The sequence below is a fragment of the Nematolebias whitei genome, chromosome 5 (assembly GCF_014905685.2).
Source record: "Nematolebias whitei isolate Nwh7 chromosome 5, NemWhi1, whole genome shotgun sequence".
Lineage (NCBI taxonomy): Eukaryota > Metazoa > Chordata > Actinopteri > Cyprinodontiformes > Rivulidae > Nematolebias > Nematolebias whitei.
Window position 1 is genome coordinate 10,696,441 of NC_056502.1, and position 15,839 is coordinate 10,712,279.

The 15,839-nt window shown below is 38.7% G+C and overlaps 2 protein-coding genes across 2 annotated transcripts in view; both read left to right on the top strand.

The window, feature by feature from the left end:
• The first annotated feature begins 3,830 nt into the window (after positions 1–3,830).
• On the top strand, positions 3,831–13,083 carry akirin1 (akirin 1). Its single transcript, XM_037676817.1, has 5 exons — positions 3,831–4,212; positions 10,442–10,588; positions 12,170–12,298; positions 12,448–12,519; positions 12,591–13,083. The coding sequence occupies exons 1-5, from the start codon at positions 4,008–4,010 to the stop codon at positions 12,599–12,601; spliced, it is 564 nt and encodes a 187-aa protein (XP_037532745.1). The 5' UTR covers positions 3,831–4,007; the 3' UTR covers positions 12,602–13,083.
• Positions 13,084–14,512: 1,429 nt separating this feature from the next.
• The window catches only part of rhbdl2 (rhomboid, veinlet-like 2 (Drosophila)), a 10,181-nt gene continuing 8,854 nt past the window's right edge, over positions 14,513–15,839 (top strand). The window contains exon 1 of the mRNA XM_037676819.1: positions 14,513–14,674. The gene's annotated coding sequence lies outside the window, so the exon portion shown is untranslated. The remainder of the gene's footprint in view (positions 14,675–15,839) is intronic.

Genomic DNA, 15,839 nt, shown 5'->3' on the forward strand with positions numbered 1-15,839 from the left:
ATTTTGTTCTAAGTGTCAAATTGCATTTTTAAAGCAAATACAGGACCTTAAGTTTGACTAAAATATTTCGCTATCAAACATATATAACAAATGTTGGAACAAAGACAATCTGTATTGTCCGATAGCGTGAACCTTCACTGTTGATTCTGACTAATACGTAAAAATATTTCAAAGATGAATCTTAATGCACATCTGTTTTGTTTTTTGGAGTGCAATAATTGGTTCAAAGACAGAAATTTGCATGCTGCCTGAACAATGTCACTTATATTAAATTTGTAAATGTCAGCGCCAAGTTTAAAAAAAGCTATTATCGGAGTTTTGTTTCTGCCAACATAAAAGGTTAGGACTATTTTAGTTCAAAACATGTAGATGATGTTATTTACTGGCAACAAGAAGAAATATATAGAGTTTAATTTTTGGTTCCCTTTTTTTTAAACTTTAAGTACCATGTTAAAAGAAATTAAAAGCCATATCTGGCGCTAAATCATTAAATCATTTTGTATTTGTTGTTATGAGCTCTCTCTGGCTTATTTTAAGTGCTTTAACATGTTGTTGAGACATCAACGTACTTTATTTGCCACACAGGTGTACTTACAGATGTCGTCTTTGTATCTGATTGTATTCTGTCTTCACATAAATACAGAGGACCCTCCTGGTTGCCGGTACCATCTGCACATGAATGCCTGCCCTCCACAAAAGGCCTGTGCACATGACCATTTTGCACAAAGCTCACCATATGAATTCAAGCCGTGCATTGAGCTGAATGGATCCACAAAACTGTAAGCACAGGCACTGGAACAGTCCTTTTAAGAGCAACATCTGTGGCAGAGCCAAGACAATCACTTGGGAAAATAAGTTTAAAGCACTTGTTCGGTTGAGGACTTTATAATTTTTGAAGGCCCCGTCATGGTTTGCGATGTTGGATGTACCTTGTCTCTTGAAGGACATGGGCACCAGTGACCCACGTGACCTGGAAAGGAAAAGCGGGCAAAGATGAAATATATATGAATGTATTCTTTTGAAGCTATCACATGGACAGAATAGAAAAAAATTGAGCACACCCTGTTTGACTTTAAACCTGTTATACAGTGTGACCATGATGCGTAGGCCTGTCGCGATAAACAATAAATCAATTAATCAATTAATCGCACGATAAATGAAAATTATTGACCTCATTTTCATTTATCGGCTTTGTCGTTTCTTCGTCTCTCTCTTTCTGCTGAAGACATTGGATGACAAAAAGCTCAACTCCGGTGCTCTTCACTGACCCCTTTCTCTTTAAAATCAGTTTTAACGATCCAAAATTGCATTTTTTGGATCGTTAAGAGAAGTTAAGCTGCGAAGCTAGGCTACGAGCTAAGCTAACAGGCCGACCTCGGCAACAAACCTCCGTCTTGTCGAAGCTCCAAAATTCACGATTGAAACTCGTGTCTTCATGTAAAAAGTTGTTTTTCTCTGCAAAAAGAAGCTGAGAACTTGTTTACTGATTTTTTTTATTAAAAGCTTTGTGTGACAAATGCTATGCTAAAGAGCTCGAACCACACTGAGCATCTGCCATTTTGAGAACCGAATAAAAGAAGGAAAGAGACAGCCCAAGTCACGTCAAGAGGCCTCCTTCCCATTTTTCTTGAAGAGTAACGCAGCTCGCTCCCTCACTATCCATCCTTTGGTTCAAACAGTCTTATACTGCCATCCGGTGGTTGGAAAAAGGTACTACATGCAAAACAAATTAACCAAAATTTCTTCTTAAATTTGACATTAATTACTAATCATTGTCAAATTTCAATCAATATTATCGTTTATCACAATAATTTCTGAGACAATTTATCGCCCAGCAAAATTTGTTATCGTGACAGGCCTAATGATGCTCAATCGTCCAGGTGGATAAGCATGTTGAGTCAGGTCCTTTGGACAGGTTCTTCGTTACTGAAATGTTTTGTCGTTCATCCAAAAGACTTTTTCAGTCAAGACTAAAAGTTTTGAACCCGACCTGACACATTCTTTTTAGATATAGAATGTGCTATTATTATTATTATTATTATAAATCAGATCATAGCTGTCATTAAGAAATACAAAATAAGGTTCAAAGGATTTTGTGGTGCGCTAAATTTTCTTTATCTTTACTTTCGCTGCCATACGCACAAATGTTTAAAGTATATGTGCCATAAAAGGACAACTCAACAGCTATTTTCTTCATGTGAACTTCAGGATTTTGAAAATGTTTTTATTTCCTTCAAAATTTTTGACATTTTGTCATTTTGAAACTTTGTTTGCGTGCCTTTATTTTTCACGTGCGCCTGTTGATTTTTGTTGGATTTATATTTAAAAACGAATCTGTAAAATACTTCAAGTAAACGTAATGTTTGCAATGTTGTATTAGAATATTTTGTACAATGAGCAAATGATAAATAAATAACTTTTGAAGTTTTCAACACCTGGAATAATTTGTGTCACTGATGTAAACTGTAAAGAAACTAAATGTACGCAGGAATGCAAATATTTTTTTTTAATTTTCACTGTTCTTTATTGCTTATTTGTGGATGAACATCCAATTTGAAGCCACAAAACACATAAAATATTTAGCACATTTATTTAGTTTATCTCATTTTACAATCTATTTTATTTCATGAATATTCATGAAGAAAAAAATAAGAAGAGTATTTTTAATGTGCAGAACAAAACACATATTTTCATAAGTGGCCACTGCTTGTTAAAAGGGGGTAAATAGATAATAAAAATCTGCTTTTTCTTAAAGAAGATTAAAATGTAACATCACACTGAAACGTTGATGGATTATAATGATAGCAAGCCACTTATTTTAGAGGTGGAAAACATACAAACTATTCTTAGATTTTTTTTTTTTTTTTTTAATATTTGGATCATTTTAAGTCTAACTTTTAAATATTTATTTTACATCTCTGTGTGGACATTTTGTATCACATTTTGGTTAAATAGTTCAAGTTTAAGTTATGTTTATTTGTCGAATGCAGGTTAACACAAGGTATACAATGAAATGCTCAGGATGAGAAGAACTGATTTGACTCACGAAAAACAAAGAACAAACAAACAAGAAAAATACTAAAGCATGCAATAAAATAAAGTACCAAAAAGTGAAAAAGTAATTATAATATTTACAAGGTCCTAAAGAGAGATAGTAAACAACAGCATGGTAGAATATAACAGTGCAAGTAGGATGAATTTGTATGAATAAGTATTTCAAGGTAGTAATACAGTATAAGCTAAAATGCACATGATATATATTGCACATAACTAATATATACAGTACTACACAGGTTGTGTGACAGATTATTGCACAGGTAGTGAATGACATTGATATGAAATGAAATATGATGGTAAGGTAGATACAGATACTATATCATACTGTATCATACATGATACAGCCAAATAAATTATATTGCTTATAATCTGTAAAATGTGTCACTCATATTTACACACAACACTCAAACAACTATTCTCAACAAATAAAATAGAAATATACTTTATTAATCCCTGGCTGACTGACCACCGCCACCAGACGTCTCGTGAACCCTCATTTTGAGTTCAACGTCGATGTAGTCTTTGGTTCAACTAAAATCTCCGGGGGTTGCACGGCCGGAAGTTGCAAACCAAGCCGCTTTGATAGAACATCTAAAATAAATGTATTTTAGAAAATTATGATATATTATGTTTATAAGACTATATTATATATACGAATTTAACATTAGAGTAGTGATAAATCTTAATTTCATTGTTGAAAATATTGACCCCCCCTCTTTTGTTCTACAATGGTATGGTCTGCATTGTGACGTTTCAAATATTCAGCAGGTCGGCCGTTGGGCTTTTACTACTCAGAGAAGAAAATCCGTTGTTGTGGAGGGGAAGAGAGTACGAGAGGAAACTCAAGGAGGCACGTTAAGCATTCAAAAGGGAGCGTTAAACCCAACTATCGCCGGTGTTTTATTTTATTTTCCCCTCCACCCTACTTTTGCCGGTTTTGTTTAGCTAACATGGCTTGCGGTGCTACGTTAAAGCGGTCGATGGAGTTCGAGGCCCTCCTCAGTCCCCAGTCTCCCAAGCGGAGAAGGTGCAACCCGCTACCGGGGACTCAGAGCGCTCCGTCCCCGCAGAGATGCAACCTCCGTACCCCAGTCGACAGCCCGGCACATTCGATGTCCCCTCAACCCGTCGGAGGCGAACACAGGCTCACCCCAGGTATAAATCTGAATTTGACCCGTTTCCCTTTTTTCTTCTTCCTGCGTTTTGGGGTGGGTGTCATGGGGGAGGGGGTTTGGGTGGAGTGAAATGGAAAGAATCAGAATGGGGGTTGGAGGCTAAGCGTTAGCTAATGTCAGGAAGAGGAATGTCGATGATAACTTAACGTCGTCTGACAATTATTAAAGTAAAAACGCGTCTTTAGGTATCTGTCAGTGGCATGCTGCCAACTATTAGCACTTGCCTGGGTTAGCCTGTGCTAGCTAACGTGGGTCTGCTTTGGTAAATATCACTACTTACCTTTTCCAGCCCTGACTTCCCTCATCAGCTTTACCTAATCTTCAGCTATGCCTCATAGCTAATTAAATTCTTTGATTATGCTTAATTTGAAAAGTGATTAGGGGCAACAGAAGATCCTGCATAGATATTTAAACAGCTAACAATGTAATCTGTCGGGTCTGCAGAAGACAAATGGCATCACAGCAGCAGCCTCTTCATGCTGCCTGTTGGCTCCATTTAGGTGGGGGCTATCATTATCCTCCACAATTTCTTTCCTCCACAGCACTGAAAGCTATTGTTAATTTCCTTTGTTTATTCCCTGCATTCTGCCATTGACTGCAACATGCATTTCCACTGCGAGCACTTTAGGAATATTCAAGTAGACACAGAATTATCACTTGGAGATCTCGCCTGCAGTTCAATGGCTTATTGTATGTGCCAGGGTTTTGGCAGTGGTGAGGCCTGATCCTTGTGGGTTGTCAAAAAAAAAAAAAAAAAATCCTGTTAGACATTATTGTGCATCCTTGTCATTCCTTAGAAAATAAATAAAAAAGCGGTTAAAGGCTCCACTATCTTCCATGGTTTAAAACTAATTTCTGTAGTAATACAGATGGGTTTTGTGAGCGTTGCCTTCCATTTTGGCTCTGGATCCGAAAGGCACAGATGCTTGTAGTTCCTGTTTACTGGCAAAGCATCACTTAAGGGAAAAGTATCCTTTAGCCTTTAAATTGACTCAGGTCAGGTGTTTTTTAAATTCCCTGATTGTTCTGTAAAAGTCCCTTCAAGGTAATTCAGATACTTTTATCATTTAGAACAGGGACGGGCAACATTTTCTTTCCCCTGAGGTCCAAATCAAGACATTTAAAGCAATCGAAGAGAAATGGAGAAAATGCTCTTAACCATTTTCAGGCTTTTCTTGTTGTAGCATAGCAGGCTAAATAAAATAGGTCTCTCCAATAATCTTTAGGAATATTAAACATACTTTCTGTAAACTGCCTCTTGTGACAATATATTGGTTACCAGTCATTTCAATATGGAGAAAAAAACAACAACTACAGTTTGCTTTTTGTAGTTTTTAAGTTTCAAGTGTACTGTGGTTTGTGGAAACGCAACTTAAAAAAAAAGTTTTAGCCCATCTTAATCAACAGGCTTTTGATGTATTTGTCCAGGATGTTACATTTAGACTTCCTTAAATTTAATCTATAAAATGCTGGTTTTCATCAAATTCTTTAAAGTTAGTTTTCATTTAAGGATTATGGGGGCCAGATCGAGGGCATCATGGTGGCCAAGTTGGTAGAGCTGCTGCCTCTCAGCAAGCAGGTTGCCCCGGTTTAAATCCTGGTCTGGGGGCCTTTCTGGGTGGAGTTTGCATGTTCTCTTCATGCATGTGCGTCTTCTCCAGGTACTTTGGTTTCCTCCGACAGACCAAAAACATGCATGTTAGGCTGACTGGTAACTCTAAATTGTCCCTAGGTGTGAGTGAGACAGTGAATGGTTCTTTGTCTCAATGTGACCCTGTGATGGACTGGAGACCTGTCCAGGGTGTCCTGCACCTCGCGCAGTCATAGCTGAACATGGGCACCAGTGATCCCTGCAGCCCAAAAAGGAAGACGCAGGTAAAGATAATGGATGGATGGGGCCAGAGCAGGATCGTCCACGGACCACTTTGGGCCCTCGGGCCCTTATCTTACCATGACTGAGTTAGAACAAACCTTACATTAACAATTATTTTTTATCCTTTAGAAACAGGAAATGTCTGGGCATTGTTGAAAGTTCACTTGGACCTTGTTTACAAGACACCATTTTTAAGTGAAACTAACATTTCTATTGCAGTTGGCTGTTCAAAATCAGTTCAACCTAAAAATGGTCTTATTCTATTTTAAACAGAATTCACTAAATTGGGGGAAAAATATAATCTTGGTCAATACCATACCATTTTATTTATAGAGCACTTAAAACAGCGACAAGGCCAACCAAAGTGCTGTACAGACAGAACAACAGGTATCACATAAAGCAATATACAAAATAAAGTAAATCAAAATATAGACATAAAAACAATGCAGATAATAAATATGACGTGGGTTTTTAAACGGGATTTGAAAACCGAGAGGGAGGGGACCAGTCTGACAAGCAGAGGTAACTCGTTCCAAAGTCTTGGTCCTGCTACAGAGAAGGCCCTGTCACCTAAAATAAAGTTCTTCGTGTGACAGAAACGGCCCTTTTTGTACAATAAACGTGCTTCCAATGTGAAGCTAAAACTATTTCAGTAACATCAAAGTTCATGCTCAATAATCCAGGTAAAACATCTAACAAAGTTAAGTCAGATCCTCTGGATGTTTTTTCTTTTTTGTTGAAATGTTTCGTCTTTCATCCAAAAGACTTCATCAGTCTGAGGAGCCACAACAAACTCAGTCTTATAAATAGCCCCTTCACAAAGTGGGTCAACCAGTTTGCTGGTGCTAAGTATTTCAGTAAATTCAGTGTAAACTTGAACAGGACGTCCCTCGTATCTTTCGTCCTTTATTTTTTCACTGTTCGTCTGATCAGCGTTCAGCCATCGACATCCAGCTGCTGCAACGCAGACTTCACAGGCTTTCTATGAACACCACCTACACAGGTGTATGAACAGCTAAAAAGCGATATCTGCTGACTTGTTTTCATGTCGAAGGGTCGGGTGTGGTGATGCTAACTTTAGCTCTCCTCTCTCTGTCTGGGTTGTACCGATTGTTTGGGTCGTAGCTGTAAACTTTGTAAAATACAATCTTTGAATAACCACGTAGCTCTATCTCTTTATTCCATACTCTGAAACAAAATTTAGTGTGTATTTGTTTTAGAATATCAACTGTAAACGCCTAAAAAATGTGAAATATCTTTTAATTGATGGTGAGTTATGGACATATGGTTTCCGAGGGTTATGTTGATCCTGAAGCTGAGTACTGTACTTATTTTTTGACCTGTTAATGTTCACACTTTGTTCAATCGTGCTTTTTTTGTTTTGTTTGCCTACTGCTGTTTATTATGCGTCTATTTTATGATTCAGTCTGTTGGGTTTGCTCAGATTGATGTGACGGTCCACATGCAGATTTAGATGAACTCTGTTGTGAATCCATCAAGCCTCTTGAGTGTTTCATTTCAGCCTGTCCAGCTGCATTAGAGCACAACAGCTACAAAGTTTTAAGTCTTAGTGGTTTGTATGCTCTAAATATGACGTCCAGTTAACTGGTATTAGGATGATCTTTATTGTAGGGGTCACCCAACGTGGGAGCGCTGCTGTAAACCTTTCTGATGTGGTTTGCTGAGAGCATTTTTGTGTCGTTTGAACATCAGCTGTCCTCCCTGTTGCTCTACACAGTTACGTTTTCTTCTGATGGGGAAAGGTTTGTCTGCAGGCACAAGACGAGGATTTAGGAGCCAGTGCTTCCTAAAACCTAAACCTTTTCTAGTGTCTGGTGCTACAGTAGGACCAGGTTTTGTCTGGGTCAGAACAAACAGCAGCTTTCATCAAGAGCTGATCGCAGCTTATTGAGACTGACGTCCAATGAAAATGTGAGCGTGTGTACTAGAAAAAGGAACAGTCATGATCTTGCAACCAACACTGAACCCCTGTAGTGGGAAATCCCTCATCGGGTTTGTGTATTTGAATGAATGGTTAATAGTAACGGGTCAAACCTGAAGCTCGGGTGAGGCAGAAAATAAGGAGGGGAGGTGATGTGGGCTGTTTAAATACAAGTTAACCCTCACTGGAAAGTCTAATTCTTGTCATTTTACCTTAATACTGTGTTCAAACTAGTATTAATATGAAAAACACAGGGACAACTTGACCTTGACTACTTCACGATCTACTTTCAGGCATTTGACATCTGAAACCCACCGCTCCCCTCGTTCCTTCAGGGTAAAATGAAGAAGTTAGCTGTGATTTTATGCACAGAGTTCTAATTTGTCTGCTTGCTTGTATTTAGTGTGCAGCTTGTGTCTGATTCTTTCAGATGGAGGTTTCTACGGTTCTCCCTTGACTCCAAGAAGCTTCTGTGATTGATCGTTTGGGCCGGTCGTGGCAGGGTGCTCATTCTTTAGTAATGCCTGCCTACTGTTAAGCTGCCAGCAGCTAGCAGAGCTGGAAGTGACGCGACTACAAACACGTTTCATGATTGTGTCCGATGAATCCAGGAGGACAGATTACCTCAGGTTTTTTTTTGATTTTAGGAAGAAAAATCCGTGTTAATTTATAATAAATGCAGCGAAGCAGCTTTCCTCTTTTAGAAACTACTGTCACTGGACGACGCTAAGCTCACATTAGTGACGTTAAGAAACTGATTTCTCCAGATATAAACCTTTCACTTCAACATTTCATTTGTTGGCATTGTTTGTTTTTAGGTCAGCTTTTTGGTTTAATTTGGCTTCATTAAATAAAGGTTAATAAATAAAAATAATAAATTTGTCCATTCATGCAGTTTGTTTTAACAACAGTTCCATTTTAATATTATTATTTTTTAATACAACGCTCCCCCAGAAATAAGTTTTACAAAAACCCTAACTTTTAGCCAGCTTGTTGGAATGTTTTTGCTTTGCCAATTCAGCTTTTACACTAAAAACCATATTTATCCACCCACAAACGTTCATACTTGGTCTCAAGTGTTTTGGGTTTGGTTGGGCTGGGGTCAAACCTCTAACCTTCCTCTTGACAAAAAGCTGCTCCGGTTAGGACTTTGCAGACTTGTTACTGAGTGTTTTTGTTGCTCTCGCACGCAAATACGTGTTTTTATCTGCTGGAACGTGACGCTCCAATTAGAGATGCTATCAGGATCAGTTACAGCTTTGTGATGGTCGCAGTTGTCCACGTGTTTTCTGTCAACAGTGTTTAAACGAGGATTTGAATCAGCAAATAAAAACACTTCAGAATCTGTTTTTTTTTTTTTTTTTTTTTTTTTTTAAGTGATGTTTCTGGCTGTTTAACAAAGCTGCCACTTAAAACTTGTTAGCTGTGTTGTGCTTATGACGATGTTCTCTGCTGTGCCGGGTTGTTTGCCAGAGTCTTTCGTTTCTGTTGGTGGGTTTCAGAAGTCGGGTCAAATCCACAAAGATGAGGGTTTTTATTTAAAATGCTCCGTCCGTGGTGAAGGTCTTGTGTTCCCTGCCGGTCCAATCAAGCCTCTGAGAGGTCTAGTGACGGCAGGACTGCCTCCCACCCAAGATAAACGAGGCCCGACTCCCCAGATAGAGGTGCTCAGACTTTACTCCCTGTACAAACGAAGGCGGATAAAGTCCCTCCTTTGCATTGTTTGAGGCCATGTTGTTTTGCACTGGTTTTCCCAGGGTTCGTCTGTTTTCATCCCTTATTTTACCATTTACACACACACACATTCAAATGTATTCATTTAGGCTTGTACCTGGGGGATTTTACAGATTATAAACATATTGAAATAAAGCAGAATGAAAATATCTTAACTTTTGAACATTAAGGGCTTGGACACATTTGACGTTTTCTGAAAGTTGTAGCTTTTGGACACGAAGCAGGTTAAACCCAGCGTTCACCTCAGAGGGAGAGGATTTTATTGTGTTCAGCGTGAATCTTTCACAGCAGCTCTGGCTTGGGTTTATGCTTATCTTTTAAACAAAACGACAACTTTGAAACAGAAGTGAAAGTGTTGGCCACAGAAGGTGTTTGTGATCTGTTGTCCATCTGTATTTATTTAACATGGCTGCTTCCTGTCAGTGAATGAAGATGCTGCTGTTAGGCCTTTCTGTTTCTGTTCTGTATTGTATGAACCCTCTGAGCTCACAGAACACGCATTAAAGATTAGACCGGTGATTTAATTCATGTACTTTGATTACAGTGTTGGACAGAAACTACGTGTACAATACTTCTAAAGATACAATCCAAAAAGTTGCACACTCTTCTTTTTGCTCACATTAAAAAAAACAAAACTTTGTTTCTGCTTGATTCCTCCAGAGCAAATCTTCCAGAACCTTCGCCAAGAGTACAGCCGGATCCAGAGGCGACGGCAGCTGGAAGGTGCCTTCAACCAGACGGAGGCCTGCAGCTCCAGTGACGCCCCCAGTCCCAGTTCTACCCTCAACGCTCCCAGCTCCCCGCCTGGTAGGACACACAGACCTCACCAGCACCGTGTTGTAGATCTCAGAGCTGAACAATTCAATTTAATTCAGTTTATTTATAAAGCGCCAAGTCACACCAGAAGTCGTCTCAGGGCACTGAACAGAAATATTCATATATAAAATAATTTAACGTTATTTATCTAAGCAGCAGACTGCTTTGTGTTTAACTTCATCGCAGACTCTCATCTTGAGCAAGCATGAAGGCGACAGTGGAAAGGAAAAACTCCCTCATGAGGAAGAAACCTTTAGCAGAACCAGGTTCAGGACAAGCGCCATCTGCTTCGACCGGCTGGGTTTGAGAGGAACAGGAAGGAGGAACAGATACACAATGGCAGGTCCAGAATCACGTTCAGATAGATATAGTATCAAATGAAAACTACAATTTTAACAATTCATTTAAGGAAATGAGGTCAATTTGTCCTCCAGTAGCCTAAGTCTATAGCAGCATAACAGGCCAACACTAACTATAGGATTTATCAAAAAGGAAAGTCTTAAAACTGGACAATGTGTCAGCCTCACGGACAGAAACTGGAAGTTGATTCCACAAGAGGAGTCTGATAACCAAAAGATCTGCCTCCCAGTCTGTTTTTGGAAACTCTAGGAACCACAAGTAAGCCTGCAGTCTGAGAGCGAAGTGCTCTGTGAGGAAAATCTGGAACAATAAGATCTGTGATATAAGATTGAGCTAGGTTGTTGAGAGCTTTGTAGGTTAGAAGTAGGAAACTGGTCCAGATGACATGATTTAACCATTTTTGTTGATTTTGAATTCAACTCTGGATTTGACAGGGAGCCAGTGGAGAGAAGCTAAAACTGGAGACATGATCTCTCCTACCAACTCCAGTTTAGACCCTGGCAGCAGCATTTTGGATCAACTGAAGACTTTTTTTAAAGAAGTTTTTGGACACCCAGATAATAAACCATAGCAATAACTGCTGGAGACCAGTAGAAACTCATTAATCTACTTTGTCTAAATCAGGTCTCGCTTGTAAATGAGTCCTCGAGACTCAACGAAACTAACCTGTATCAATAAAGGTTGAATGAAAATTATCTGGTGTGGTAATGTAAAAAGAGCTTCAGCCATCCTTTGCTGCTGGTTTGATCAAACAAAGTCCACTCATATTATAAATGTTCTACTTTGAGCTTTTTGCGTTTTATTTTCTTGGCATCGTTTTTAGAAGTGAAGTTTGAGCCATAAAATCCCACTAAAGTGTGAGATGTAACTCAAGCTCCCGGGTCTTCAGGCTCCTGACAAACCCGTACATCATCCTACGGCACCGTCACTGACCCGGCCTCTCCGTTAGGCGTCTCTCCTCCATCCACCGCTGAGATTTACTCCCATTTGAGTCCACCTGGCTCAGAGCAGACATAAAAAGAGCACAAAGTGATGAATCACCAAGCTAAAGCTGGCTCCGGTTTCAGTGTGACCGAGACACAGAGGCTGCCGGCATTAGTTCTGCGTGACCCGAGTGCTGAATTTAAAAAGGCAGAGCTGTGAAGCTGGCACTGATCTCCAGGGATGACACATTTCTGCCTTCCTGATTTATTCATTTTAAATGTTTCCCAGGTGCCTCAAAGAAGGACCAGCCCTCGTTCACGCTGAGGCAGGTCAGCTACCTGTGCGAGCGCCTGCTCAAAGACCACGAGGAGAAGATCCGAGAGGAGTACGAACAGATCCTTAACACAAAACTCGCAGGTAAATATCCGACTAGTTTCCAAACGGACCGCAGCTAAACGCTCCGTACACAACAGCTGTCAAGGACCGCGGAGCATCCTTCCCTCGCCTGTCTGTTTCAAACTGCTCCACTTCTTCACCAAACGCACGCCATCTTTCTCTCTCACCAGAACAATATGAATCTTTTGTGAAATTTACGCAAGACCAGATCATGCGAAGATACGGAGCTCGTCCTGCGAGTTGTAAGTTCCCCTCAGACACGATTGGTTGCTTTGAAAGGACGAGCTGAGTTTGTCGGATGTTGTCGTTTCAGACGTCTCCTGAGCCGACATCGCTGTGATCCTGAACTTCTCTCACACGACGGCTGCTCTTCTTCCGCCTCCTCCTTTTTGATTTAATTTTTATCTCCCCCGTTCCCTTCCTCCCTGCTCAGTTTGGGTGCCATGGTTTATTGAGTTTTAATCCCCAAAAAATGTTCCTTACCTCCAAACCTCTGCTGCTGGCCAAACAATTGGAACAATCAGAACATTAAATTCTGTAACCCCCCCACCCCCCTACTTATTGTCTATATGTTTTTATCAGCCATCTTGGAAAAAGCAAATGTTTAAATATATTTTTCTTTTGTTTTGCTGCCGCTGTAGAAAAAGCTCACTGGCTTGTGATGGTTCTGTAGAACGTCCCAGCAGTACCGTAAGATTAATATTTAAAGGCTCCTGCTTCTCACATTGCCCCCCCCTCACAACTCTGCCCGAGATCGTGGATTTTTCTCCCTTTTGAATAAAACAATAAAAGTTCTGTGACTAAAATGTGCTGTAATGAATGTTTAATTTGCTCTTTGAACGTGCATCTAGTTTTAGAACAAGTTGTGGAAACTTTTAGTTTTTAATGTTTTTTTTTTCTCCTTTTTCCATTTGACCGGTTCATTTTGTTGTTTGAATCTTTAAAGGCTGAAAGAATTAGACATTTAAACAAACACTGAGGAACCTGCACCATTACTTGTGTTCACTTTTAATCACCGGACTGTTTCATAAACATATTTTATAGTTATAAGAAATAACGTAACTACAGCCCATATTCAAGTGGTTTTATTTTAAGTAAAAGTTTTTTTTTGTTCAAGTCTTTCACCTGGAATCACGTGACCTAAACATCTCAACACCTGGTCAGGTGACATTTATGGTCCACCCTTCATATTAACATTTAAAACAAATCGTTGAGTGTTGAGAAACAGCATTTTAAATATTCTTGATTAAAATCTTACTATGCCCAATCTGATGCAAGATCTTTGAGAAATGTTTGCTGAATCATCAAATTTGAGTTCAATATTTGTAATTGGACTGAGTTAAAGCCATTTTTGACTCATTTTGATAAGTAATGTCAGCCATCTTGAATTGGTTTGATGCTAAAAGTCAATCAAGGTAGTTCTACATCTGCCAGTTTTATTCAAATCTCCAATTTTTCATGATTATTTTGCTAACAGACAAATAATTATTGGTGAAACTTAAAACTGATCTTGCACAATTCATAAATAGTCAGAATATGTGATTGGGCGCAGTCTAAGCTACTGTCACATCAAGCGTTTGGTAAATATTTGTAAAATTAACTAAATTATAGATGTTTTTAAGGTTTTTTTGTCTGTTTTTTTAATTGGGGCAACTCAAAGTCTTAAGTTGTATATTTCTAGAAGTTTTAACATTTTATTTACTGGTTCACAAGCAATTTTGCTAACAGACATGTGGTGTTACTTTCATGTAAACACACTTTAAGTAGTTGTATTAAATAGGATTGATAAATTAAAATGACACCTAATGTTTTAATTAGAAGAGAAATTAATAAATAAATAAAAGACTTCAATTAGACAATTTACCGGTAGAACAGGAAACCACAGACGGAATGAATCAATGGGCTCTGGCGCCATCTTGTGGTTTTTAGGTATTACAGATTTTAATCTGGATTTTGGTCATTTGGATCGGTCGGATGTAGGTCAAATCTGAAACTGAGATGGTCCTCTGTGTGTTCGTTTCTCATTTTTATTTTTTAAATGTATTTTATTTTGTTCGTTCCTCTTCTCATGAAGGAGCACTGCCGTGTGACGTCACGGACCTCAGGTGAGGTGAGGTGTGGCACAAACAGGTAATCGGTCCTGTGTTCCGGGTTTGGAGGTTTCTCAGCGCTCTTTCTATCCAGGTCTGTTCGGACTGGTTCTGTGGCCCAGTCATCTGCTTTGTTTGTTCCGAGGAAGGAAGGGCTGCAGGAAAACAGCAAAGACAGAGAGCTGTAATTACATCCTGCTGACAGTTCTCTTTTTCTTTCATGGGGAGGACCAGAACCGTTCGGTGGGGTTCTGTTCATGTTCTGACCGTCTGAAGCCAGCAGCACTCCTCCTGGGGAAAGGTTCGGGTAAGTTGGACTGAACTTCATCATGTTTCTGTTGTTGAGACTCAGAAGAAGATTTAATTTGAGCTCCTCTGCAGCAGAGAACAGGAAACTCTTCAAAACACCAGAGACACGAAGTGAAAGAAGAACAGACTTTTTACAAAGTGAAGGATTAAAATGTGAAAACTAGACGATCAGTCCTACAACAGATCTGACTGATCCGGATGTTTTTAAACAACCAGCTGATGCTCTGACTCGTCTAAATACAAAGAAGACTTTATAATTATGTGTGAATGTTAAATTAATACTCATGGTTTCCATTTATCATTTTCTCTTTGTTCTTCACAACTTCTGCAGATTCTGTGTTTTCATTCTGTTCATAAATCAAAGTTCAGCTCATTTGGTAGATGAGTGAGTTCACTTGGTGTTTGTAACTTATAAATAACTTCTTAATAAACATTATTTAAACCTGTATAAATAAAGGGTAAATGGAAAAAAACCCATGCACACTTTAAAAATATCTAACTTTATTTTTTAAATAATTTCCACAGAAATACATTGTCTTTAAATTTTCTTCAAAAAATTATTTGAAATCCGCTTCAGCGACTAGCTGTTTTTCTTTTGCTACTTTTAAGCAGCTGTTTTGCTACTTTCAGTTGTTTAGCTACTTTTAGCTACTATTCTGATGCATTCGGCTTTTAGCTACTGTGGTGCTCCTTTTAGCTACTGCTTTAATTTTAGCCTTAAACAGTTTTTTCCCCCTATTTTTAGCTACTATTTTGCTTCTTTTAGCACATATAGCCACCATTCTGATACATTTAGCGTTTAGCTGCTGTTTTGCTACTTTTAGCCATTAGTAACTGTTGTTATTTTTTGCTACCGTTTTGGTATTTTTAACTTTTAGCTAGTCTTGTTACTTTAATATGTAGTTTTGCTACTTTAGCATTGTGGTATTTTTGGCTTATAGATTTAGTTACTTTTAGCTAATATCTTATTTTGTAGCTTTTTGCTAACCTCTTACAACTTTTAGCTTTTTGTTATCCTCGTATTACTTTATGTTTAGCATGTTAGCATTTTGCTGGGGTAGCTTTCAGCTAGCCTTTTGCTATTTGTAGCTATTTTGCTACTTTTGGCTTTTAGCTAACCTTTGAGATATATATATATATATATATATATATATATATATATA

Excerpts from the sequence above, each read along its gene's own strand:
- akirin1 (XM_037676817.1), top strand. The coding sequence starts at position 4,008 with ATGGCTTGCGGTGCTACGTTAAAGCGGTCGATGGAGTTCGAGGCCCTC. Across the intron at positions 10,589-12,169 it reads CGCTCCCAGCTCCCCGCCTG|GTGCCTCAAAGAAGGACCAG; the intron begins GTAGGACACACA and ends AATGTTTCCCAG. Across the intron at positions 12,299-12,447 it reads CCTTAACACAAAACTCGCAG|AACAATATGAATCTTTTGTG; the intron begins GTAAATATCCGA and ends CTCTCTCACCAG.